This window comes from Toxotes jaculatrix, chromosome 23, assembly GCF_017976425.1.
Source record: "Toxotes jaculatrix isolate fToxJac2 chromosome 23, fToxJac2.pri, whole genome shotgun sequence".
Classification (NCBI taxonomy): domain Eukaryota; kingdom Metazoa; phylum Chordata; class Actinopteri; family Toxotidae; genus Toxotes; species Toxotes jaculatrix.
Genome location: NC_054416.1, coordinates 14,196,792 through 14,223,920, shown reverse-complemented (window position 1 = coordinate 14,223,920; position 27,129 = coordinate 14,196,792). Strand labels below are relative to the sequence as shown.

Below are 27,129 nucleotides of genomic sequence, written 5' to 3'. Positions count from 1 at the left end.
CTTGGATGTCTCTGTCTCTTCAGTGCACTGTATTCCACGCTTAGCTTTGTGTGGGCTTTCTTTTTTCCCTCTTCTTCTTTTTAATAATCAGGCCTTTTAACTCTCTTCCATGTCTCCTTTTTCTTTCTTTTCATTGCCCATTTACCTCCACGCGTTCCTGTTGTTTCACCCGGCCCGCCTCTCACCTGGGCTTTTGTCGCCGTCGGACTTCTCGGTTTCCCCTTTTTTTCCCCCGCCGGCTGGTTTGGAAATGAGAAACCTGCAGCATAACACATCAAACTGAAAACGGCAAGTGATGAATACAAAAAAAAAAAAAAATTAAACAGACAGAATAAGATGCAAGAACGTGTGAAGATGAATCCACCTTCTTCAGCAGCTGGTCCAGATGTTCGCTCTGTTCTCGGTGGGTGGATCACAGTAAAGGAACGTGAAGCGATCTGAGCTGTGTTAAAGTGGCATTCCGCCAATTTTACACATAAAGGTCAGATTAGTAATCATGGTTAGTCCTGCTCGGCCTGTGAAAACAGTTGCGTAATGTTCTTGGTGACTCTTTGAGGACCTTTGTTAGGTCTGAGAAAATAATACTGACATTTAAACATCAGAAAATATACAGATAATGCAGTATTCATTGTTGCTTCTTACTTTGACCATCCTCCATTCTAGTTTTGAGTGATAGAAGAGGTTGAGTTGTGAAGTTGTGATGACATGAAATGAAATGTTTACCAGGAAAATGGCATGGCGGCATGGTATTGAAGAGGTTTTCTGGCTCTGGCATCATATCACTATGGGAAAAGGCCATCAGTGTAAATATAGAGGCATTGTTAGTGGTTACTCTGGTGTATTTCGAAAGCTCTAACAAAACGACTGAAGAACTTGTCCCTTTTGTTTTCCACCCCATCTCTCTGCTTTCTCTCTGACTCAGTCGTGCTTTAGAAAACACACTTTCACAACACACTTCTCCAATCAGGGGGAGCCCTCCACATGTTCCCCTCCTATCCGTGCTCATCTATTATTAGCAGGGCATCGGCCGAGCGGCAGAATGGATGTACCCATCGGGTCCAGACTATAACCTCCTAGGGTACATTCACGGGCAAATAACCATTTCCTTGCCTCACGCCATCCTTTTTTTTTTTTTTTTTTTTGAAAAATGGTTCCACTGTACAATATGTTGTTTTCTGTTTTTTCTTTTTCTTACTAGTCCGTAGCAGCAGGAAGAGGAAAGACATTTGGGCAGTGGTTGTCCTCTGGTGCTTCTTCTCCTGCTCGCTCTCAAAGTGTACGTTGAACCTCGGAGCATTTTCTGAAGCGGAAACTGGAGTGTCTTGTCCACACGTCTACTTTTCTACACAAGGGAATGATAGTTATTCTGACCCTCAACAGACACACACATACACACAAACACGCACATGCACTCACACACACAGATACTGCACCAACAGCAGCAGCAGCATTAAACCCAACAACAAACCTACTTTCAGTTTGCACTCAAAACGCTGCTGCTGCTGCTTCTTCTTCGTCTTTTCTTTCTCTGTCGCTCGGGTGAAATCACTGTAATTTCATAGCCAAACCGCACAGCGCTGGTTTTTATCGTCCTCTCAGGAGGTGGGGGGTTGGGTCGGTGGGGAGAAAGGGGATGGGGTGAGGGGGGGGCAAAGAGGAGAGAGAGAAGAAGAGGAGAAAAAGAGGGAAAAAGCCAACCACCACTGACCTAAATGTGGCTCTCATTAAAATGGTCTGCACACAAGGGGAGGAGTACGAGCCAAGAAATGTCCTCTTTCTCTCTTTTTCTTCCTTTCTTCTTTACTCTCATGTCCTACAACTCGTTTTGTTTTTTTTTTCTTTCTTTTGGCTACTCTCACTTCTTCTTTCTCCGTCTTTGTTTCCTTTCTGTGTCTTGAAGTAGAGGCCCAGTGTTTATGTATGAAAGTTACAGCAGGGAGAGGTTTGCGGCCGGCCCGGGGAATAAAACAAGGTTACAGCACAGAAATGAAAAATAAAAAAAAAAAGAATAAAAAAAAGTCCCTCCTGAAGAGTGCTATACATCATGTTCTTTCTCTTTCTTCTTCTTCTTCTTTGTTGTAACTTGTTACCATTGTACCTGCCACCTAGTTTAACGTCCCACCCCAGCCTCAGAATGTGATTTACTATTAACATGAATATTAAAGTTGGCTGACCTACTTTTTTTTTTTTTCAGTCTCCGTAGCAAAAAAAAAAATCTATACAAAACAGTAAAATAATGAAAGCGGCGACAATGTGGTCCCCCGCCTCTAAGTCTGAATAATAACGTGACGAGCAGAAAGCAAGATGGAGCGCAGACAAATAATAATAAAAAAAAAAAAGAAGGCCATAACAATCTCAAGGCTCGGCTTGAAGTCTTATAAGGTCCTGGCAGACGGAGAATACCCAAACAGGCTATTAACATTAGAGAGTGATGCATGCGGTGTTGCAGACGGAGCAGGGTGGGGGCGGGTGGCGGTGGAGCAAACAAAAGCATGAAAAACATGGCTCTCTTTTCTTTTGTCCGTCTGTTACTGAGTAATGTAATGTAATGTAAATAGATGGTGGATGGCCGTCTTGTGTTGCAGTCTGATATATGGATGTGTATTAACCAACAACAGAATTGGGGCGTTGTCTGTAGTGAAATGTCTAATGTACCATAGCTGATGCATCTGGAGATGGCATCCATAAGTTAGTGTTTATTCTCTCTCTCTCTCTCTCTCTCTCTCTCTCTCTCTCTCTCATTCACTCTCTCTTTCTGTGTGTGTGTGTGTCTGCCTGGAGATGAATAAGTCTTTGTGCTCAGTCAGGGTCAGAAACAGAGGCAGGAAGGAGCTCAGCGTGAAGGAGTAATGAACATTTCTCCTCAAAGGACCACGTCCAACTAATGATTATATCCATTCATCACTTAATCTGCTGATTATTTTCTCCAATTTGACTGATTAATCATTTGATCTATAAAATGTCGGCGTCGCGAGTTCGCTGTGAGTGTCTTGTTTTGTTTGTATTAATGAACTACCATAGGAGAATAACATTTTGAAGACCTGGAACTAGCTGATTTTTTTTTTTTTTTATCATTTTTTCCTTATCCAGACTGTGGGTGACCCACACTGTGCAGATTTATAAATCCCTTTAAGGTTCATTTATGTGAAGTGATTTTTGGGCTATGTAAATAAAGCTGACTTGACTTAAGAGTCTCCAGCCGTAGTAGCAGCTCTGTGAGGCTGTGAGAGTGTTGCTTTAAGCGAAATGCTAAGATTTGTATGTTAACATATCCGCATTCATTTCATTCATAATGGAAAAATGTAATTTTTTAGAAGAAAACAACTCTTGTTTACTTCCGTGTGCTTATTTTTGGCCTGTGACAACATCTTAGGCTGCAATTCGCAATGAAACCCTTAATACCGATGCTTTTTTTTTCTTCTTTTTCCATAACTGGTCATATTTCTAAACCTACAAACATCTGCAAAAGAACAGCATGCTTACCAACAAGTACACCAATGATTCAGAGGATATTTGAACGAACACCAACACATATCCTGCCTATGAATCTATGACAAAAAAATGTAAATAAGGTTGCAGGAGAGCCAAGACTTTAAACTCAGAGCAGTGACAGCTACTTCTGTGCTGAGGGATTTTTTTTTTTTTTTTTTTTTTTTTTTTTTTGGATGGCAGAGCCAGGATACATGACTGCTGGGTTTTGCTGCATGGAGTGCTCCCCCCGCCCCCCCCCGTATCAGAATTCATACTGAATTTCCTGTAATGTTTTTTGGAAACACGCTCACTTACAATGACTCATATGACATATGAGAAAGCATTCAGGCCCCAGACCAGCGTTGCATGTAAGTAGTTGGACCTCAACAAATGAAACTTCATGAAACTTCTTGATTGCAGTTACAGTCATGTATTTTAAAATCTTATGCACCGGAGTGGAGCTAAACACATGGGGGAGAAACACACCTCCATTGTTCAAACATGACTCCTGCTGAATTTCAACTCACAGATATCGCATTGTCCTCGTTGACCGTATATATTTAAATCCCTTTCGAATGACATTAGTTTCACAGGATTCCCGTAATGCTAATCATTACCTTCCTTTCCATCTAGGCTGCAAGTAGTCATTTGAGAGAAATTGCAAGAGCTCCTTTATGCCTTACCAAAGGTTCTCCAGAATGACTCAAACACTGCCCAAAAAAAAAAAAAAAAAAAGACATTACAAGACGTCTTTCAGTAACATTAATCCAAGTCCTGTCTTGTGAAAGGAGCTGTAAAAATCAGACAGAGAGAGGAGTGCTTGCTTTCATGTGTCTGAATGTGAGTGTGCGTCTGCAGCATGTCTAAAATGAAACACTAAATCCATTTCCGTCCTCTCTTCGTCTTCCAAGCGGGCGCACATGTGTGTACTTGATACTTGCGCAAGGGTATAATTGCTGGTCAGTGCCCGCTCGGACGTCAAGTACAATTAGCGAGCTGAGGGTTGCGTGTGCCATCCATCTGGACGTGGCACAAAGTGACTGGAATGGAACTGGGGATGGACTTCCTCCTGATCCCCAAACGCAATCCGTGAGCCGGGTTCTCCCGCGCCACGATGTCAGCACCTGGGAATTGAGCCTGCCACTCTCCGATAAGGGCTCAGCTGACTCCTTAACCACGCCAGTGCTCATTACCCCACGCTAGATCAAATCCCCCAGGGGCCTCAGCTACCCTCTGAATCTCTCTTTACAGCCCTGCGGCAACTCATTTAGAAATGAAAGTGGAAAGGCTCACCTGTGAACTGAAGCCGGAAGGGACAGCAGGTGGAAGGAATGGATGTATGGCCATCTTTACCTTCTTCGCTCATCCAGGATCTCTAAGCCCTCATTTTGCATTTTTTTTATATGCTTTCTCGCAGTATCCTTTCATCTCGTTCTTTTTTTTTTTTTTTTTTTTTCAAATCCAGCAGCTTTTCTTTTTTGCTATATTCAGCGCTAGCAGAGAGCACCTCAGAGCGTTTCAAAAATTTTCATATGGCACCTCTCGCCTTGAACCCTTGATCCTGAAAGGAATGAAAGCCGTGTCCACATCATGTGGGTCAGCTCTGTATTATAAACTGCAGATAGATTGTGTTATATAAGTTCTGACTTCTCGAGGAAAGTATCCACTGTGCTGTAGATGTCATGGAAACTGTTTCCCTTAAGGAACAAGATCTTTTATAGCGAAGGATTGGCAGGAGACATCTTCATCCTGCCTCGTACATACATTTTCAGTTTTTCTAAAGCACTTCTAATGTAGATCCCGTTCACACTTGATCGTGGATGTGGTGTCAGTTACTCCACATTGGTTGACATTAAATCGCAAATCGCAGTCTTTTATGCGGTTACGTAATCGCACAGCGTGACATCACGATTGCGATTAGATTAATCGCGCAGCACTAGTCAGGACCTGATTGCTCGGACATTGTGCGGAGTCCACATTGTGGGAAGAGGGCTTCAGTTTTCCTAACAGGCTCTTATTTTTTTATTTTTTTATTTTTTTAAATGGCTTTCGGAGGAGTGGTGTTTACGGTGTCTGACTCCAGGTGAATATTAAACAGGTAAACACGGGAGCTTTTCAGCGAAAAGATAAAGCAAACCAAAGTTGATATGTATATCAGCATTCATCCAGCCACCCACGTCCTGTTCCAAAAACATTTCATGCTGCTGAAGAGTGAGGCGAGATGCTAAGCACTTTGAGTGGGGGAGCAACTCACTTCTTGGCTTGATAAATTACTCTTAAGGAGCGCATGTAAACTTCTTTTTTCATGGTGATCAGCTGTAGTCTTTATGGAAGTACAGTGTACACCATCGTATATATTTTATACACCATTCACTTCTGTAAGAGCTTCATTTACCATGGTGCCTCCATCACGTCTTCTAAGCACCATGAAGCAGTGAAGCTCTGTGGCCTGAAATACAGTCTGACGCTGGTCCAGATGACTGGCCACGAATCATACATGACTGCAAACTCGAAAGTGTCTGTTTACTTTGTGCTCAGGCAGCTCCGCTGGGTGTATTTGTTGCTCTTTTGGAGGTGGAATTGTTTTCTCACAGCCATTAATAGTGTAAAGAGGCATTTTCATTTTCCTTAAAAGAGGTACCACGCTGTGAATTTGCCCAGTGAAATATGACGTGCTGAGCCACAGATGGAGAAGAATATCCAAGGGAGGAGGCAAGAAAAACTCTGGCGGATTTGATTTATATGGAAATTATTTTGTATAAAATTATACTTTTCCCCCCATTTTGAAGTCGGAAGTTGTTTTGACGATTGAGGCTTGAACTCTTATAAAGCAATGGGCACGATTGGAGCTGCGAATCACACATCCGGCCACAACATGAGTGAATTGTCCTTTTCTGGTAAAGAATGTTAGATAATATGCTAATGATTAACGGAGGTCGGTCTTTCATCTTTGTCCTTTGTGGGATTCAGGGGACGTACAACGCCTTGACTTCTAGATTCGTGTTTTTCTTTGAATAATTGCTGCTGAGGACTTCTGAAGCCCATGATATCCCAGCTCACTCGTGATGATGAATGAAACAGCTCCTCATTTGATGGAATTCAGACTTAGCTGATAGCTGTGTTTGATGTCATGTAAATGCCTCGGCAGTGACGGCGGTTTGAATATCTGATGGCAGATTAGTTTAGAGAGTAAACTTGTTGGTGTGCTATTTGCAAAATCTAACTTTACGTATCCTCAAAGGTGGCCATGTTTGTTGTGGAAGGAATGCGGTGAATAAAAATATAGTATTTATTCTACGATGACAAAAAAAGCAGAATTTTAATTTCATTTATGGGGCACTATTCAAAAAGGCTATGGGCTAAAACCTTTGATAATCGTTGTTTCCCCATGTACTCGAAAGCTTGTACAGTTAACGTCCTTCTGAGGCCTCGTTGGGGTAGTTCTGTGTGCGGTTTGGACTCCAGCTGTGGAGTATTTGGGTCCGTTATATGTTGATTTTTCCATGTCTTACAGATTCAAAGACATGCAGATGCAATAAATAGGCTTAAAATTGCTTGCAGTTGTAAATGTGAGTGTGATTGATGCAGAAATTACACGAGGGTACGGGGGGGGGGGGGCGGGGGTCTAGACACCCCTTCCTGGGGTGAAGCAGAGTTACCCCTCTCAGTATATCATCGTAAACCTAACTATAGACTTTTAAATGATATAATCATATGCACTGAAAGCGTTTTTGCTAATTATTATAAATTGTTACAAATGCTGTGTGTGTATTTATTACATAGGATTCTTGGCTCTCATACCAAAATACTTATTTTTTTTAACAGTAATATTTCTATAATATAATATTACTCTATATAACTGTGAGGTTCTTACAGCATGGAAAATGGCTGCTTTTGTTTAACATATTGGAAATAAATGGAGACTTACTTTATTTAAAAAAAAAAAAAAAAGACATAATTGCAACAAACACTATGTGAAGATATTAAGTACGTTTCTGGCAGGCTTCATAACCTTCTGGACAGATTGACAGCAAAACATTAGAGATCTGTGTCTTTGGGAATCTAATTAAGCATATATTAGCTTTAGTTCAGTTAATGGGTGCTGCTTCTCTCCTACTCCTGTTTCATAATGGTGCCATTAGGCAGCAGAGAGGCAGGGACAGACCGACAGAGAGACACAGAGTCTCAGGTGGGTTCGTATGAACATGCTGGTACAACCCTTAAGTTGTTTACCTCTCAATTATCCAGTATATATAGCACTAATAAAGGTTTTCTTTGTTTTAATCATTTATTATGTTGGACCTTTTCTCGACCTCAGTCAGAACAAGCTCAGTCAGGTTGTTCTTCAGTATGTCCCCTATAAACTCAAGTAACCTACACTAGAAGGAAACAGGAAGTGTCTTATGTACACGTGTCTTCATCATGGTTGGTGGTGAGACACTTCGAAACAGACACACAACAGCCTGCATCATGTCATTGCTTTCACATCACGCATTGCATGCTGGGAAGCATATATATAAATAAGCGAATGGTGTTTCTAAGTAAATGAAATAGATGATTGAATTCATGATTATTAACTCTGAAAGATGATAATTAAATTATTATTTAATTCAAATTTGAAACTGACAAACTTTATCGGTTATCTCTATATTAATCTGATTAATATGAAGTATTATTATGTAGTAGAGTTGTAGTGGATAAAGATTCATGTTTATTGTGATGACTCTTTCTCCTGTAGTTGCCCCCCCCATCACCGCCCCCCGCCCCCCCCCCCTCGCTGTAGGTGGCTTGTATTGCCGTTCAGGTAGGGGAGCAAAATCACAAAAGCCCTTTCACATCTTATTCTTTCTCCTAGAACTACCTTTGATTATACATTGTTCCGTCCAAGATTGAAGGGGCCGCAGATAAGTCGATCGCCCAAGCGGCGCAGGTGCAATCGCGTGTCCTGCCGCAGGTTTCACTTACGTGGACTGGGCTTGCTAGTTACGTTGGCAGTCACGGTCAGTGCAGAGGCAGAGGAATGGACTCATAGAAAGAAAGCTTTCTCCTCTCGGAATGTATTCTAATCTTCGGTTGTGAGGATTTAATCAGCGATAAATTCCTCGCCTGTCCCTGAACTCGCCTTTTCTTCCCTCTCTGATTACGGCTTCTTCTTCTTCTTCTACTTCTACCTCTGCTACTTTTCAGTCCCTTGCATTGAAGCCATCTGTGTGACAGACAAAGTAGCACAGGCTGGAAAATGCCTGAGCCGTCACTTGTTTTTGCACCAGAGACCCAAATTAATATTCATTACAAATGTTGCTTAAGTTTTCATTGGGAATAATAACAGCTGTATGCTTGTTGGCATTGGAATCAAAACAGAGAGGCCTCCAAAAATACAGCCTTGCCCATGTTTTAATAAGAAAATTCCTCTTTCTGAGCCTTTTTGTTTGACACGATTATCTCGCTGTGCAATCACAATAACATGCTTTTCTGAATCCCTTCTTCTTAGATGGATTTGGTAGCAATTAAGCAGGCCATTAGTTTTTTTTTTTGGTTGTCATTTGTCGCATGGGAAATTCTACAATGTGAATTCATAGAGTAGATCCGGGCGTGCTGCGGTGCATGTGATTAGCCTGGATACCGTGTCTTTTAGCAGCATGAGGCAGCATCAGAGCCGGGGAGATCCTGTGACAAACATCAACACGCTCCCAAACGAGCCGGCGTCGGAGCAACTCGCGAGCTATTTAACACGTTATAGAAACTGATATCCGCTGGCTGTTTGTTGGATAACGAAGCTCGACGTTTCCGCTCATCTGAGGGAACGCGGCGAGGCCTTTTTAAACATTATAATATCAACCAGCGGGTTATCATACGTCGCCGTAGATACGGTAAACAAATGACATCATTAGTAGGTGGCCATGAGAGGGGAGCTGTGCAGATAACAGGAGTGTTTGTAGTTTACAATACAAAATTGAATTTGATTCATATCAGCTTCAATAACAACAAGACTTTATGGTTTTACTTCCTCTTAGAATAGTTAGACCTACGATATGAAGCCACAGTGAATCCAGAACATCCAGGTTTTGTTCCATATGTGAAAAATCTAAAAAAAAAAAAAACCCCACTGTGGTAAGATGTTTCAATGGCCTTTAACGGTGATAATCATTTGATACATAGTTGTTTAGAAAAAATGATTGATTAAAGCCACTTTAAGGCAGCATTGTCTGAGATTTCTTCCAGTTTCGGATGTGGATAGCTTGAAGCAGGTGTGTAATCGGGGAACGTGGCTGGCTAGGAAAAGAGGGACACACCGCTCACGCTGACACACATGCACACGCTAATGTCCGAGGCACAGGAACTCACTCACGTAGAAACACCGGTCGAATTTTCCACCCTTGTATTGATTTTTATGACAAATTTCCCGCAGAGCTTCATTTCGTATCTCTGTGGCCTTTTTCTCTGATGGGTATTATATCAATTTCCAATACGTGCTGATTAATCCTTAGATAAAGATATTGAATTCGTAAATGTATCACTCTTTCTTCTAGTTCCCGTAAGCCAAGCGAGTCTCTGTGTCTTCGAGCATTTGAAGACACCAAAGTGGAAGTGATGGGTATTCTGTAGAACTGCTGATACCTTCCTCCCATCGCTATTTCGGCCTGACAGGATCACTGGAAGCGGTTGACACCCCACTTTGGCTCAGTGGGGGATTGAAGGGAACAGTAATAAGTACCTCGCTGTACGTGCACATAACCATCCGCCCTCCCCCTCAACCCCTCCAGCCTCCACCTCTCCATGCTCCTCTCCTCTGCCTCTCAGAATAAGACTTGTATAATTTTAGCAGCTTTGACGTACATTTGACATAGATTAATTATAGAGGCTCTTCATGTCATTTAGCGAGTCGCGTACCAACACACACACTCCTCTCGCCCCAGTACCGGGGGAAGCAATTATTCAGGGCAGCCTTTCTTCTGCAACAAATCGACTTCATCCTCCTCAACCCGCGGCAGCCGGCGCTTCCTCGCCACTCACGCCTCCTCCGCTGTCCTCAGCATCACTCCGTCCTCCTCGTCGTCCGCCAACCGTCCCCTCGCTCTCCAAGCCCCTCTCGGGTCTCAGACGTGATTGCCTCTTGCCTGCAAAAGCTCCATCCGCTCACACCTTTCCCGGAGCCCTTCTCCACGCTGCTTGACTGATCGGGAGAAATTGCACCGGAGACGGCTGCGGCTCTTTCAACAATTTCATGGCCTAGTTTCACTCAGATAAGGGAAAAAAAAAAAAAGAAAAGAGGAGGGAAGAGGTGAATGGTCCACAGTGAGTCAGTCAGCCAGTCATCACTGAAAATGGAAAGCTCCATTGTGGGGCCCTTTTTCTTGTATTTACTTTCCAATTTTGGGTTTTAGCAGATCTGTGATACGGCAAACAGACATGGCAAAACTCCACACGTACTGTAGGTTAATACAATTTAACACAGCTGAGTGTGATTCAAGGTTAGAACAACTGAACTTTAGTTCCCACTCTGAACTTTTGTTGGTTTGATAAAATACAATACAAAAGATTGTACATTGAATTTAACTGGCATCCACTGCATGTCACCACCAAAGGCAGAGAGAAAAGTTTAAAAAGTTAGATATAGACAGGTAGCAAGCTAGCTATGTAGTTAGATAGTGTTCTCAGTGTTAACTCCACCTACAAAGCTCTGATTGGCTGATTTTCTGTAACCAAAGAAAACTGCCAATGATCTCAACACCAAGACCTGTTTGGTTTGCTGAACAATTTGTAGATATGAGCTACCACATTATACCTGACGTGGAACCATGCTAGTGGAACCATGCTAGTGACTGAGATCCAGAACCTTGTTTTACCAAAATCATTCTGTAAGATTTGTGGCCGTTTTAAGTCCTAAATTTGACCTAGCGTCATTAGAGTTATTATTATTAGGAGAACTCACTTTCAGTTTAGAATCTGGATAAACTGTTGCCTTGTTTCCAACATGTCTGATCGTCTGAATTCTTGCCTCTGGTCAGTACAGTCGTAGCCAACAGAACTGATGGCCTAACATACGAAAATAAGACCCAAATTGGAATTAACCGGAATTATCCGTGGGCTCGTGCCCATTTTGGGGCAGCCATTGTGCTAAATTGCAGCTAAGTGCGTTCTTGTGTCATTTAATGAGCACACATTAACTGCCACTAAATAAGCACTGCCTTCCATCATGTAATGTATAAGGTGAGCTATAATAGAGCGTATTTATCGTCGCTGTGGCAGCCCACAGTCCCGTCAAAGATCTGACGCGCGCATACATCATCGCATCTTTGTGTGTTTTACTGTTCATAACCCTGTATGATGATCCCTGCCTCTCAGGAGGGAAAAGGGGGGGGGGTTGTCAGGGCCCTCTCATCATATTCTTAGCATGTAGATTAGACAAGCTTTGATCCGTCTAATAAGCCCTCCTCTGGCACAGTGTATGTTAGCTCTGCATCACTAGAGCGCAGAGAGAGAGAGAGAGAGAGAGAGAGAGAGAGAGAGCCCAGGCTTGGAGCTCCATCTGATGCATGGATGCCGCCGTCTTCATCCCTCTCCATGTCCATCCTCCCAGCCCCAAGCAGACGAGCATCAGCAGCACGACCAAATTCAACAGCTGTCCTCCTCCGTTTTCGCTGCTGCTGCTGCTGCTGTCTCTTTGGCATCCTCTTTTCTGTTTTCCTGTTGTTTCTTTCCATCGATTTTGCCTTTTTCCTTTGTCTTTGTTGTCTTGCTTTCTGTTTCTCTTTCAGTGTCTGCTCGTGCCTCTCCAACTGTCTCTTTTCATCAAGGGCGGCCTCTTGAACAGGACTTTTCTAACTTCTTTAGCAAGTAACTCCTCAGACTCTCCATACTTCTTAATTTCCCCCTGCCCATTTTTCATTTTCAGTCTCACCCTCTAGGATGTGGTGCACTGAAAGAGAAAAAAAAAGAAAAGAAAAAAAAATCCAAATTGACTGACACTGAAACATGATCAAACATGTCACTACACAGTTTAAATTTGCGTATACTTGACGCGGCTTTACATTATACATTTATTTGCTCTTTAAGCCGGTGGGGGTTGCGGGGTGAAGATTAAAGCTGTGTAACCATAACCTGGAGAAATCAGGAAGAAGCAGCCCCCAAATCACTCAGAGCACAAACACCAGTGGCTGCTGTGAAAGATCGACAAATGCGACGGAGGGAATGTGAGGATTTGGAAACCGTTTGATCAGTAAATGTGCGGATACCCCGTACCAAACTCAGTAAGCAGAGCCTCTGAGCCATTTTTTTTTTTGAAGAATTGACCCTGAGATGTTAGCCTGCAGATATGAAGAAAGGCAGTGAAGTGGAAAAGGAAATGGAGTTCCTTTTCCACAGGGCAAAGCATTTTATATTAGATATGTTTGAGCCAGTAGAAAATCATGCAGACGAAGTGAAATCTGACGAACAGCTATGTTTCTTAACCCCCTCCGAGAGATTCCGTAACTCTACACTATGTTTCAAAGTAGCTAGGTTGTGTGACAGTTGTGCTTTGAGGGAAGAGCGTGAAAGGCCTAACCTCCAAGGCCTGGTGAAAAAGGCAGTGGGATGCAAGCCACGGGGAGCCTCAGACCTCAGGCTTTTTACCCCATTTTTGAGGATGGCCATTAAGAATAGGCGTAAACACAGAATTTGCTAAGGGAATAATGGTGGTGACCTTTCCAGCGGTCGGCAGTTCCTACTTCCTTAACTTCCTGCTTCCTTTATGTAAATTCTTACACTCTGAGGTCCTGGCATTAACATGCATTTTGAGTGATCCAATCACAGGTGGACAGCTCTAAGTACATCAGTTCACTCTTGCGTCTCCAGTGACCGCTTGTGATTACATCTCACTTCCCCGCTTTATATGCAAATAAACACGTACATCAATTGTGTTTGTTGTTTTTAACCGCAGGCAGCAATGGCCGGGTCTATTCGTTGGAGTGTTTCCAGGCAAAATTGCCCAAGATGTTTGACACACACTCGTACATGCACAGAGGACGTCAGTTGAGCAGGCAGTCCTTCAGTGTGGCCCCAGGACCCATTTGTATGTGACCAAATGCGTCCCTGTCCGCCTCCAAATGTAGACTTGAGTAATCGGATGTCAAATGCGTCCTCAGTGCATCTTGGGTGCATTCACACCTCCATTTAAAGCTGTCCACTTGAGACTGGATCACCCGAGACGCATGTTAATTCCAGGTCTGAAAAGCACCTTGCTACCAGCCTTCACCATCTCTCTCTCTTCCTTCTCAGTTTGCCCTCCTTTTCACCCCCCCCCCCCCCCCTCCACCCGCTGCGACCCTGCCGTGACCGATTCTCAGTCTTTCAGCTGGAGCTGGAGAAATTTCACAACTAAACAGCTGAAAATGAAGCAAGAAATGTGGAAGAGTGCGTCTGCTGAGCATGTGTCGCTTGATGTTGGGATGACACATTTAACGCTGGGGGGAATGGAACAGTCTTGAGCTCACGGTGGTTTGTTTTGTTTGGTGCTTTGCTCAGAGATGGGAGATAGACAGATGCGACCTGAGGGATGGAGGAGAGCATCTCTGTTAATCCTGCTTTATGGTTTTAGTGTAATGTCGTAAATTATTTCTCTCCACTCAATGCACCCACAATGCAACTCAACCGTCGACATTTCAGTCGGAGATATGGACGTGTTATGTTAGCAGCAGCTCACGTAGCCTGGAGCCTCTAGCCCTAAGCAGATGTGACGGGCGAGCTACAGGGGCCTGGTAATTCCACACCCCCCAGATTTCAAACTTGTAGTCTGTGGCCCCCACCTGACACTGACTCTAAGAAGCAGAAAATATGAGAAGTACTGGCATTAAAATGTGATGAGACACTGGCGGTTGGTGATTGACAGAACACACAGCGTAGGTACAGTTCGGCCCGTTCACCGACGGTCTCGGGCCCGTAAAGGCATCAAAGACACCACCCCAACTCCGAGCTCCTAGCATGTCACAACACTAGAGACAAAGAGACAACACTGTCTCTTTGACTCCGTTGTAGGACTAGCAGGCATGCAGTGTCTTCTTTAGATCATTCTGACAGAGACACACAGTCGCTCTTCTTCCCCTCAGAATTTTTGGCAAAGGATTTCTCTCCGTCGAGACAAGTGTAATGATTTCACGGTGCTTGTGTAAAGAGCTGATGTTGTTTCAGACTCCTTGTCAGCTGCGGTGCAGTATAGTCTTCCTTGAAGCGAACCCATATTGTCTGTGGAAAAAAAAAACAGAATGCGACACACACAGATCATTGTGTTCAGGTCGGTAACACTGGATTTTGCACAGAGCTAGTTTTTACCTGTGTGTAATTTCATTGCAGATTGCTCTTAGCGTGCAATTTCTCTTCCTGTCGGCGCAGAGTACATTCAAAGTCTTCAGCCCCTTGCTGGTGGGATTTCAACAACTTTCAGATATGATTCCCTCAAGTCAATCAAAATGTGATGATACAAATATTGTTTATTTGCCTGAAGCAGTTCTTTTCTGCGGAGTTACCAGATCATGGAATTAGCTGGTATGTCAGTTTCACATACAGGTGCTTGCCAGCAGTGAGAGAAATGAGTGTGAGGTTTATTTATAGACGTAAAAAAACATGAGCTCATACGTGTTTCTCGTAATGAAAACCATACGGACGAAGTTCGAGTGAAAGATATCTCCTGTGTTGTTTCCTTTTTTACCGTCAGCCTCGGTCAGATGTGAAACAAGAGGCTGTCCTAGCACATAAAAAACTCCAGCACTGCTAAACTGAGATGAACGTACTAAACATTATACCTGCTAAGCATGATTTAGCATTTAGCTGTCAGAGCTGCCGGCATGACTGCAGAATCTTTCATGGTGTGACCTATAATGAGCACTGCAGCCTTAAAGTAAATAAGAGTACATACAAAGGACATGCAGTCTGAAGTATTTGCTTTGGGCCACAGTGTTTGTGTTACAAATACATTTCCATTGCACTGAATTATAAAACTACACTTTGAACATGTAATATGCATTGTCACTTCAGATATACTGGCAACTTGTTGACTGTCACAATGCACTTTAAGCAAAGTGTTCCTGTTGAGCTCTTCTGCCGCAACGCACCTGATTTGTTCTCTCCTCTTAACTCCCCCCCCCCCCGGACAGGTAGACTACCCAGTCAGAGGGGAAATAGCGCTCTCATCCAGCGACCTCCAAATGGTGCTACAAGTTGAACGTAATCAGTGAGTATTCCCTCTGCCGTCTGCCATCTTTCCTGCCTTTTAAAACCCTTTTGCTGTCTTCCCCCACGAGAGCTGTAGAATGAACCAGGAGACAGGATGTAGAGTGACGTGATAATAGATAGGAGATAGGAAAAATCTTATTTCTGTCTTGATTTTTGGTTTGTTTGCTTCACCACACAAGGTTATTTAATGTCTCCACACCTTCAACACTTATTAAAGACTGAATGGCTAGCCTTAGGATATGGACGTGCTTGTGGTTGTGGTTGTTAGCCCAATAATCCTAAAAAGCTTTGAGCAGTCCTTTTAAAAAAAAAAAAAAACTTGCTGGGAACACTCTCAGTTTTGTGGGGGTCAGTACAGGAAGCTCTGTGAATCACTGTGGCTGAAAGAGAAAGCTTATGTTCCAGTGAGATGGTTGTGACAGTCAGCATGACCGTGACCGTTTCAACCAAAAGGCAGCTGGAGCTTTTCATATTTACCTCAAGAGACATAGATGTGACATGCTCGTGAGTCATAGCTTGAGCTAGTTATTTGCTGCTTTGTGATGGGAGCAGGAAATGTTTCCCCTCCTTGTAGCCTGTGTCTGTCAATTTGTATGTATTTGAGATACACTTCAGTTCATACGTCGGAAAGTGCTGATTGTTTTGTTTCTCACCCTGGGTGGGTCGGCTGGGTTCATCTCACCTGTTGTCATAGAAACAACCTGCTATTTAGAGTATTTGGGCGACTGTTCCAAAATGTCGACAAAGATCAAACTGAAGTAGAATGATTGTCTACTTATGAATTATTTCATAAGATAATTCACTTGTAGTTTGAAGTCAATGTGCCCGACGTTACCTTTTTCCATCAGTTTCCTTATACAGCCTTGCGCCTCTGTGTGATGAGCTTATTATTATTCACTTTAAGTATTAACATAATGTTAAATCTCTGTCTTATCAAGTCAGTTTGTCTGTTATTGATATAAATACAGTCGAAGAACTGAGATTCTTGGTATGAAAGCTTCGGAATTTAGGATCATACATTTCTACATTTGGAAGAGGAATGCAGCCCTTGCAGCTGTCTGCTGTCATCTGTGTGTGTGTGTGTGTGTGTGTGTTTTTAAAGCACACACACATGGCTGTTATATTCAAATGTGATGCTGATGATGTTTGTTATGAGGGAAGGCGGGAAGGCGTTGCACTGCAGGTGTGTTACTTCAGAGGCGACGAGCGAGTGTGAGATGCTTCAGTGGGGCGCACGCCCAGGCACATTTCAGCGTTTCAGTCAAAGGCAAGCGTACACACACACACACACACACACACACACACACACACACACAATGGATGCATAGGATTTCAGTTGCTTGGAAACAGATTGATGGCTTGGAGTAAGAGGAGAACAAACGCAGGAACTGACACAGACAGTTAGGGAGAAACAAGAAGCCCCGAGACAACGGCGGCAAAGGCGAACACCGACAGCTGGTGACGAATGAGACGGAGGAAACGTATAGAGGGCTGAACGGTGACGGTGCACTGGGTCTGGGGCCGGGGAGTCGCACTGTGTGTGAAACAGGACCGCGAGCTGGCGGAGCCTGTGTTTATTTTAAACGAGCTGTTGAGCTCCAGCTCAAGTGCACGCACAAAAGTTCTGTCTGGACCAGCGAATGTAGGTCAGAGAAAGAGGGACACATTCTGGGGAAGCAGCCGCTCCGTTGGAGGAGGAGTTACTGGGAACGTTACTGGAGTTTATTTTATCTACTGGGCCTCTTCCACTGGGAACGGGACTGGAACGTGGCCAGGGAAACAGCGCAGCGTTTGAAGGCTGAGATCATTGCTTTGACACTTATGAAAGGGGGGAGGAAATACATCTGGTATCAGTTTATCACTACAAAGTAGCCAGTAATTAAGAAAAAACAGATCTCGTTATAATGAAATCAGGGTCTCATTATCAAAACAAGTTTCCTGTTATCACAGGAAACTTGTTTCCTGTGATAACAGGAAGTCACTTTTCATAAAACGTTAGAGGAGAAAAGATTGTGCCCAGGTAAAAATGATTTGACTGGATAAGTTTGAATTGTATTCGCTTCTATTTCTGACTTGACTTTGAATCTAAGAGCGGAGGAATGAGAAAGACTACGCGGGTTGACACACACATCATGACTGAGCATGAGAGTGGGGAAGCCTCTGTGTGTGTGTGTGTGGGCCTGGAATGCCAGCAGACGCACAGTTGGACATGTCTGTCCTCGCTCAAATATCCAAAACAGTTTAGCCGTGAATCACGTCTGGTCTGTCTTGACTCTGGGCTGGGTTTGCTTGCTTGCTTGCTTGTTTGTTTGTTTGCTTGTGGTATCCCAGTGTGTGGAGCAGGGCAACGGGGGGCATGCAGCAGCACTGTTAGTCAGGTCTTTCCGCTAACAGCTCCAACCCACACGAGGGTAAAGATCACTGAAATGTCAGGATCGCTGCTTGAAGGGATCTAGTGAAGAACGCACCAAAACAATCACTTGCACACTTGCTGATGTTACAGGTAACTGTGCTAACACAACAGTGTGTGTGTGTGTGTGTGTGTGTGTATTGAGCTTGTACAAGCAAGGAAAAAGAATTAAACAAACATGTACATTACTAAAGAAGAGCCAACAGGGTAATCATCATATATTAAATATTAATAGCGTCAAAACAATCTGCCATATCATTCAATTAGTTTACATTGGCTGGGGTGGTGCTCAGCAGCTTTCTCTCCTCGCCTCTGTATATCTCTCTCACTCACACACACAGTGCGGGATGTTGGCATTGCACTTAAAGACCACATTAAATTTTAATTGCAAATGTTTGCATTGAGGGTTAGCAGATGAAGTGTAAGCTCTCTTTTATGTTAATGAAAGCCCTGATTACGCCGCCAACCGCCGGGATGATATACGTAATGAAATGGGCTGTACATGACGATGAGGCGGACCCCCCCCCTTTTTTTTTTTTCATTTCAAATGCCTCCAGTTGAGCTAAACGCGTTGCGGCACTCCAGGCGGCAGACCTGACAAGGTGTTAATTAGGACTGGAGTCCTCGGAGAGGACTGACTTCACAAAGAAAGAGTTTTTAAGCACTCTCCTGGCAACAGCTTTTAGCATCCCACTTCCTTCATCGATCCCCCCCTGCCCCCCCAGGAACTAGTTTGCTCGAGCTTGGCCGCAGTCCCCACAGTGTCTCCACTTTAATAGTGATTCAAATCAATAATGAGCTTTGTTCTGTTAATCTGCTCTAATCCAACTCGGGATGTCAGCTCACACGATGAGTGGCAGCTCCGAGCCAGCTGCGCCCGCCTTTTCTTTTTTCTTTTTTTTTCATGCAAAGGAAAGTCCCAAGGAAAACTGGTCAGATTTGGAGCAACTTCAGCTGGCAGGATGATGGGAGTGAGTGGTGGAGCCGGAGGGGTGAGATGACTCTGTGGAGTGTGGGAAAGACAAGAGACGGTGCAGAGGGTTAGAGACGCTCGCTCACTCGCTCACAGGAAGCAGAGTAAACCTGCAGTGAAAGGTAGTCCTGGAGGTCAAGCAGCAAGTCGGGATGTGGAAGAGGCGGAGACAGAAAACAGGTGGTTGGCGTTGGGTGATGTGCGCCTGAGCCTGCCAGACCTGTATACCCTGCAGACTGTGTAGTGTTTCCTGTTTGGCATGTGCTGAGGAAGTCCTGTTAGAGCAGCTGTGCAGCCTTGAAACATTATATATTTACTCCACATTTCTGCATGGTTGCGTAGCTTAAACACACATATACACACACACACACACACTCTGACATCTGATGCGTACATGGCACAGTCCTGTCCGCCATTGTGTTTGTATCCCTAAAGACAGCGTGGCCTCATCTGTCAAAGCGTGACCTTCTGAAACCGAACGCCTGAGACAGACCACGGCCCGAGGCTCGGTCCTGCAGGGCTTCGTTGCCATCTCTCATTTCACTTCACCTCCTCAAGTCCAAGGATGACTGATGGGGTGACGCAAACCACCCGCCGCACACCTTTACCACAATCCTCAGACAGCAAGATCAAAAGCTACACAGCACAACTACACACTGTCAGGAGGTTCTTGAAATCATTAGAAGCAGAAATGACTTTAGCTCTAAGAGTTTTCTGTGTTTATTCCATTCATTTAGCAGAGTTGGAGAATCATAAAACACCCCCAGCATTTTAGGCTAATTGTTACCATGAAAATAACCTTGAGTGTGTTTGAACTGAGACTAGAAAGTGTGAGCCACATTCAGCTGATGTCTCTCTTATCTGATATTTTCGGCTTTTGAAATATCACTGCGTGGCATTTCTTAGATCAAGTTCCTGCACGAGTGTCTCTTGTTTCGATTTGAGAAATCCTGTGTGGATCTTAGCTGGCCTTCTTTTGGACTCTGAACCCATTATCCAACAAAGCCCCTGGGCCTGGGCCTGACGGTCTAAGAGAAAGGGTACTTAAGGCCTGCTCTCACCAGCTTAAAGGGGTTGTCTCTGTTTTTTTTTTTTTTTTACAGAGTCCTCAGTAAGACCTGTTCCTGCACAGTGCTGCTACCTGCTCATTTGCACTGTTGTATGTTGTATATATTGTACGGTGTTTGCAGTATGCACTTTGCACACGCGTCTGATTGATCACTGTTGTGAACGGTGTTATTTTTATTTGAAATAAAACATGCCAAACGTGAAAGTCCTCATCCACGGTCGCACAACGAGGTACAAAAAGGCTCACACTTGGCCCTTGGTTCAAACATATATATATATATATATATATATATTTTCCCCAAGCTGTCATTTAGTCTTCAAAAGAAACAATTGACCTTGATCCGGTGAGAGGGGCTCTGGGAGCCGACAGCACCCTTCACAGATGGGGGCCCATGAACGGGCACCGGGGGCCAATTAGAGCCGGTGTGGCGAACACAAAGGTTCCTGGTTGTCAGAGCCGAATCAACGTGACCGCTGTTGTGTTGTCAGGTTGAGGTTATCCGTGAAGCGTCACATTGCCCCTTAACGCCGGTTTCACTGTCCTCGTTAAGCCACACGGACACCTGAAGCAAGCCGATAGCGGTAGTTCCACTGTAGCTACGATGTGGATTTCCAAACAAACAAACAAAAGAATTGCGCCGTAAAAACCAAAACTATGAGCTAAAAGAGCCTAAAATCTTTGGAGAGCTGAGTGAGAAACAACTTAAACATGACTCATAGTTATTTGATCTATTGTTACTATAGAAATGATTGACTTAGTGCAGCTTTAATAAACAGATACAGTACACCATCACACCAATACACGGAATGAGAGAACATTTAGCGTTCCTCTCTGCCACTCGCCTCCTGTATAATAGCAGTCATGTGTTTCATTGATCGAGTTAAGCTGTCTGCTGTGGTGTTTAATCGTGGGCCCCTCATCGCGGCCTCAGATGCCGGCTCTTGTTTTTCCAGATGTATCCTGGAGGACCAGGGAGAGCTGCATAATTACATTAACCGCATATCTTCCATTGATTTTTTTTCCCCCTCCCCTCCATTAACTTAGTTTAACTCAAACTCAGGCCTGTGAAAACTGGAATTATGATGAAAGTATTTATGTTTGCCACACAGTGCAGAATAAAAGGGCTAGCGGTGTTAGTACTGATGCAGCTGTAGCACCTGGAAACCTGCCTGCTACAGTCGTCTTCTCCCAGCATCCCTCAGCCCTTCCTGCAGACGGCATGTACGTCTCCTCTCTGTCCTCCTGTGTTCTGAGTCTTTCGGTTCCTCATGGCCAAAAAGAAAACAAACACAATTTATAGTTGGCCTTAATTTAATTTAGGTCATGGTAGCTGTGACATGTGTTGTTGTCTGTCAGATGTTTATCAGCCTTTCTCAACACTGCTGGAGTTGTGAACGCTCCCAGAGGCATTGGGGGGCGAGGGGGGTTAGCCAGTGAAGTGGGACTTCAGGGGGGTCTTCAGGAAGGGGTTGTTCTTAAACTAGTTCGGTCGGGGTGCACATGAGGAAGAGTGTGAGCAGGAAGAGGACACACATCTTTTGTGCGTTTCCTCATGTCCTCTTTCTGTCAGTAGGGCAATGGGTCATTTTTTCGGTCTCTATTTCTCTCTCTCTCTCTCTCTCTTTCCCCTTCCTGTTATCTACCGATGTCTCTCTGCCAGCTCCGGCTCTTGGCAGTAGTTCATTTGTAGACATAACTAACAGCTGTCCAGGCTCTCGGGGGCTTGTCGTGTTGTTTCAGCTGGCCGATAAATACTCTGTTTCTGCAGCGGAGCAAAAAGACATTAAGGGGAGAGCAATCACACTGACACATTTCCATTCACACACAATGTAAAACTTTGCTGTTATATACAGCAAATTTTTGGTGATTCTCAAAAGTCTCTGTTTGCCTACAGTTTAACATTAAGGTAGAGTGTTGTGGACTGTACCATTACGTTTTTAGACCATACCAAACCTGCTCTATTGAACCTCTGTCCAACACAGGTACATTATCACATACATTGTGTGTATATTATCGTATTTTCCTGACAGGCGACCTCTTGTGGTGGTGCAGAGAATTGCTGTGGTCACTCAGATCCAAAGACACAAGTACATTGTTACTGAGCTTACAAATGCTCCTACTCTTAATTTTGTCTTAACTTCCTGTCTACGCTGGAAGTGGGGATGGGTCGCATTGTGTAAACTGACATCTGCTGCTTGTGATCACCTTTGGGTGAGATTTAGCTCACTCTATGACCAGTTTGTGGGTGTATAATCTGCAGGTGCCCATTTAAAGCGTGTCCTAATTAAAGATTGTAATCATATGGATAGGTTTTAGCATCAGGGATGAACTTATAGTTGGACTTGCTGACTGAAACAGGGGCCCCGCAAAGTTATGAATCTGCCTTAAATACCATAGAAACAGAGAACATGATTTACAACTTCCTGTTCAGATTCAGAGAATCAGGTCTCACAAGTCATCAAAGTGAAAAAAAAAAAAAAAGAAAAATTCAGTGGAAGCCAAAGAGAAGTGGTTTGCCCAAGAAATGCTTGAATAAGAGACAACTACTGCGAAGCGCGGATCAGGTATACTGCAGATGTTTTGCCAGTATATAAAATATTCACATTGATAATGAAGGTGATGCAAATATAGGCTCCTTTCCAGACGTGTAGAAGAAAAGCATCAAACACTTAATATAGAAAATCGTGACGACATGAACCCGAGCGGCTGCACACCTCTAATCTGTCATAAGCAACATCTGAAATGCCAGAATACTTTCTGAACTACAATAAATCCCTAAATACTAAAAATGCTAAACGCTAATAATGAAGCATTTGCTGCTGTTTGACAAAAGGGGCTTGTTCTTCAAACAGCAAAGGAAAGGATGCTGTCTGAGCTGCACATAGTTTAACATTTATATTAATGGGTTGGCAGCAATAACTCTGGGGCTGTCTGCATCACCAGGACCCACTGTAGGGGGACCAAGAAAAAAAAAAAAAAAAAAAAAAAAGATTCCTATATGCAGACAGCCTTGTCTGGGCGTCCCCTGAAAACACGAGGACGGCAGCAAAAAATATGTCCTTATTGGAGAAAACTGCAAGGGCTGCAAATTCGGAATAAAGACGGAAAATACAAATACAAGAAAAGCTTGTATTTCACTGCAGAAGTGGAAACTCTCACACGCCATCAGCCACCTCTAGGTGGTTTTACACGGGCCTGAGAGATTTTCCGAGCCGCACAATGAGAAAAAACGACATATCATCATACTGTCCCAACAATTACATGAAATATTTCCACGATTCTGTCATTTTACCCCGAATAACGTGTCACAGAGCGCGTGCAGTGTGGAATGGAGTGCAAGAACGGCTCACGGGTTGCGCCACTTGGCGTTTATGTGCATTCCAGACACCGTCTGGATGCCCTGCTGATGATTACCAGCCGCGACAGCACTGGCTGGTATTGTTTTCACCTTGTGAGTCTGTGTGTGTGTCATTATGGCAAAATATGGTCCTACTGAGACACCTACTGTAGCAGGAAGTACCACAGAAGTGGCTTTGATTTCTTTGGCAGGTGTTTATATGTCTGTCCGTGGACAGTTTTTTGTCGCCATGATAGCGTCACGAATGTGCAAGATGCAGTCATGAAACTGAGTACCCATGTAATAATGTAGCAATGACTATGGAGCACTCACTCAGCATAATAATATACTGTCAGATGGGTCGACCTAAAGGTTTTCAAAGTGAGTTTTGGTTTAGAAAGAAAAAAATGTTCAGAAAATACGGGGTGCGTCTAAAACCATTTGAAAAACCCATTGCTGTACGTCTTCCTTCCCCCTCAATCCCTAAGGCCCAAACAAAGGACACAGCAGGAAAAGACAAACTGTCCTCTCCCCACAACTGTAATCTGCAGCTCCAAAGTACACCATAAAAATCCTGTCAGCCGTCATCATGACTTAAAGTTGTTGTGAAACCTCAGCTGCACTGAAAAGTACAGGATCACTTCGAAAACGGGAGGAAGAAGAAAATCCGAAACACTCAGCCCGAAGGACAGACATCAACAGGAAGAGCTAGAGAAGGCGTGAATACATTCTTCCTGAAGCTTTAAGTCTTTCTCCCTCTGTGGCTTCGTCCCCCTCAAGAAGATGCTAGGCCGTGACATAGCTCCATCCCTTTTCTCCTCATAAATGCTAAATGCATAGCTCTTAATTTCAGAGCACTGTCAGGGTAAACTGACACCTCAGACTGATACAGTCCTCAGCTCTGCAGAAAGCAGCATAGTGATTGAACAGCCATCGTGACTAACTCTACTCATGACAACCGCAAAGAAAAAGAGGACAATTATTTTTAGCAGCAGCCTGAGCTGTGCTAAGGTATGCTTCATTATCACCATTAGTACCTGAAGCTTGTGTTTGCTGCAACAGTTGACAGCAAAATTAAATAAGTCATATAATAAACCCTAATTATTCCTCCTATGCAATTATCTGGTCCAACTTTTAATTAGTCCAGTGCTTTGGTTTATGACCAAATACCTGCACACCTAAAGAGCTGTGCTATGTGTTTAATGCTAATTATAAAATGTTAGAATGCTAACATGCTAAAGTAGGATGGCAGGCTTGGTGAACATTATATCTGATAAACATCAGCATGTTAGCATGTTAGCATGCTGACATTAGCATTGATATTGGAACATCAAAAGTCCAGTTTAATCCAATAGTCCTATGATAAAGCCTCCTTCATGACGGCTATGATGCTAAACAACGGCTAAACAACAGCAACACCTCTCTGTATAAATGCAACACAGTTCAACAGCACCACAAACTACATCCTCTAAATTTACAAGAAGCAGTGCTCATAAATACATGATGTGTTCACTTATTTTCACACATGCACACACATATATATATAGTCTGTTATCACTTGTTGTATTAAAAGTCATCATTAAATGTTTGTCAGCCTTTTATACAAAATAAACCTGTTGCTTAGTGACACTCTCAATGCACATGAGGATAGAAGCAGTAATTTTCTGTTTGTGCTTTAATAAACAAAAAGGTCAAAGGTATATTGTAACCGCTTCATGTGTCTCAGCCAATCACAGCTCGACACCAGGTTACACTACAGGCCTCCGAAACTAAGTCAGGGTTCGTGGTAAACCTCACCCCTGCTGAGATACTGTCACACCTTCACCAGACTGACACAACGGCTGTGTTTCAGAGAAGTCAGGCATTACTTCTCAGGCTGGTCCCTGAAGCACAGGATGATAAAGATGATGTTCTATAACGTGTGCAAGGAGAATGCACGTTGACACTTCCTGCAAATAAGCAAGGCGGATTCAACTCAGCTGCAAGTGAAAATCCGTTTTTGATGAAAAGAAGGAACAACGCCCTTCAGTTCTCACTTCCTTTGTGATTCTGTGGTTCGCTGAAAACATCTGTTCCCGTTCAAGCCGTCTCTTATGAATCTGGTGCGCTTCTAGATCTAATCTCAAATATAGATTAAGTGAGAATGACCTCATCAAATCTATTGTGTGTGTTTATGTGCATTTGGGGTTTTTTTTTATGTATTTGAATTGGGGCTAAGGGTGGTGATGATTAAGTAGATGAAATTCCTTGAAAATCAGTGGTGCTTGCGGTGGCGAACTGGGTAATGGGTGGAAATCCTGGTGAACCAAAGCCACTGTGGGGCCTCTAACTGTAGGCTTACAGTAAATAACCTTGATGAGTCCAGTCATCAGAGAAATGCAGCACTTTAAAACTGGCATCTGCGCATCGTGAGTTGTTCGCTGGCCCATTCTAAACCTGGGAATCTTTCCAGTCGCTACCTTCCATCCCACCTGATGATAAACCGAAGCATAAGGACAGAAAGGTCTGGTTGGTCCAGAGCAAGAAATCTTCATTTAAGCACTGGTAATGGAAAATCTCAGAAATTACTGGATGGACTGCCATGAGGATTTTATATTTATATATTTCGTAGCCAGGATTGGCAAATCCCATCCTCCAACTGCTTATTCTGGAGGAGTGATGCATTTGTTGTGCATCACAAGCATCACTTAATGACCGTCCCATCGGAAACACTGGTGTGTCAGCGTTTCTTTTTTCCTACTCCCGCTTAATTTGACATGTTCCTGTTTAGCGTCTCAGCCAAGCCACGGCTCTGCCAGAACCTTATCTGACACAGTGCCCGTCTTGATGGAGAGAAACACTGTGTGGTCTCAGTGCAGCATGAAGGACAGCAAAAACACTGAACATTGCAGATGCTTGTGTGCTGCTTCCTACTTCCTGCTCTGTCAATTCATCCAAGCTCTCTCCCTCCTGCTCTTTTTCTCTCGCCATATGTTGACATTCAAGAGCAAGTACTTTCACTCCACCAAAAAAAAAAAAAAAAAAACGAAACTGTAAATGTCAGGGGTGTCATGTCTATATGTTTTTCATAGTACTCCCGACCCTGATTCTTTGTGTGTGTGTGTGTGTGTTGCTATCGTCTTTTTTAAGGTCTGTAAGCTTCACCTGTTGACAGACACACACGTGTCCAGCTGCCTTAGGAGGTGTGTTACAAATATTTTGCCTTCATTACAGTAGACAAAGTGGTTTATTCTGTACCTATGTGCATACAGAGGACGGACACGGGGACGTCTTTCAGCTACCACCCTGTAGATCTTTGGGACTGCCTTGACTTGTCTCGTGTGTCTTGACTTGTTTTTATATGTTTTGTATAATTTGTCCTTGTTGAATGTGGATTGTGGCAAACAACCTTGTGTTATCCTCTGGCATGAGTCACTGTGTGCACTGTAGTGTCTCATGCATAGTAATTATGCTCTTCTGTATATGTTAATTTCATAGGATACTTTTTTTTTTTAAACTCCCTTTTTTATGGGTGTGTCCTTGACAGAGGAAACTTTTAAGACGACTCTAGGTCATTTACACTTACACATTTTTTTTTTTTCTCCCCCTCACATTTCCACTACATTGGCACTCGACCAAGTATTTCAGTTCCCTAGCAACATGTTTCCACGCATCATTTT

The 27,129-nt window shown here is 43.5% G+C and overlaps 1 protein-coding gene across 2 annotated transcripts in view; it reads left to right on the top strand.

Annotated features, from left to right (window-relative positions):
* adam19a (ADAM metallopeptidase domain 19a) overlaps positions 1–27,129 on the top strand; it is a 103,495-nt gene that overhangs the window by 35,379 nt on the left and 40,987 nt on the right. For both annotated transcript variants that reach the window (XM_041031213.1, XM_041031212.1), the window contains exon 3: positions 15,603–15,679. In XM_041031213.1, the coding sequence (XP_040887147.1) occupies positions 15,603–15,679 (77 nt within the window). The remainder of the gene's footprint in view (positions 1–15,602; positions 15,680–27,129) is intronic.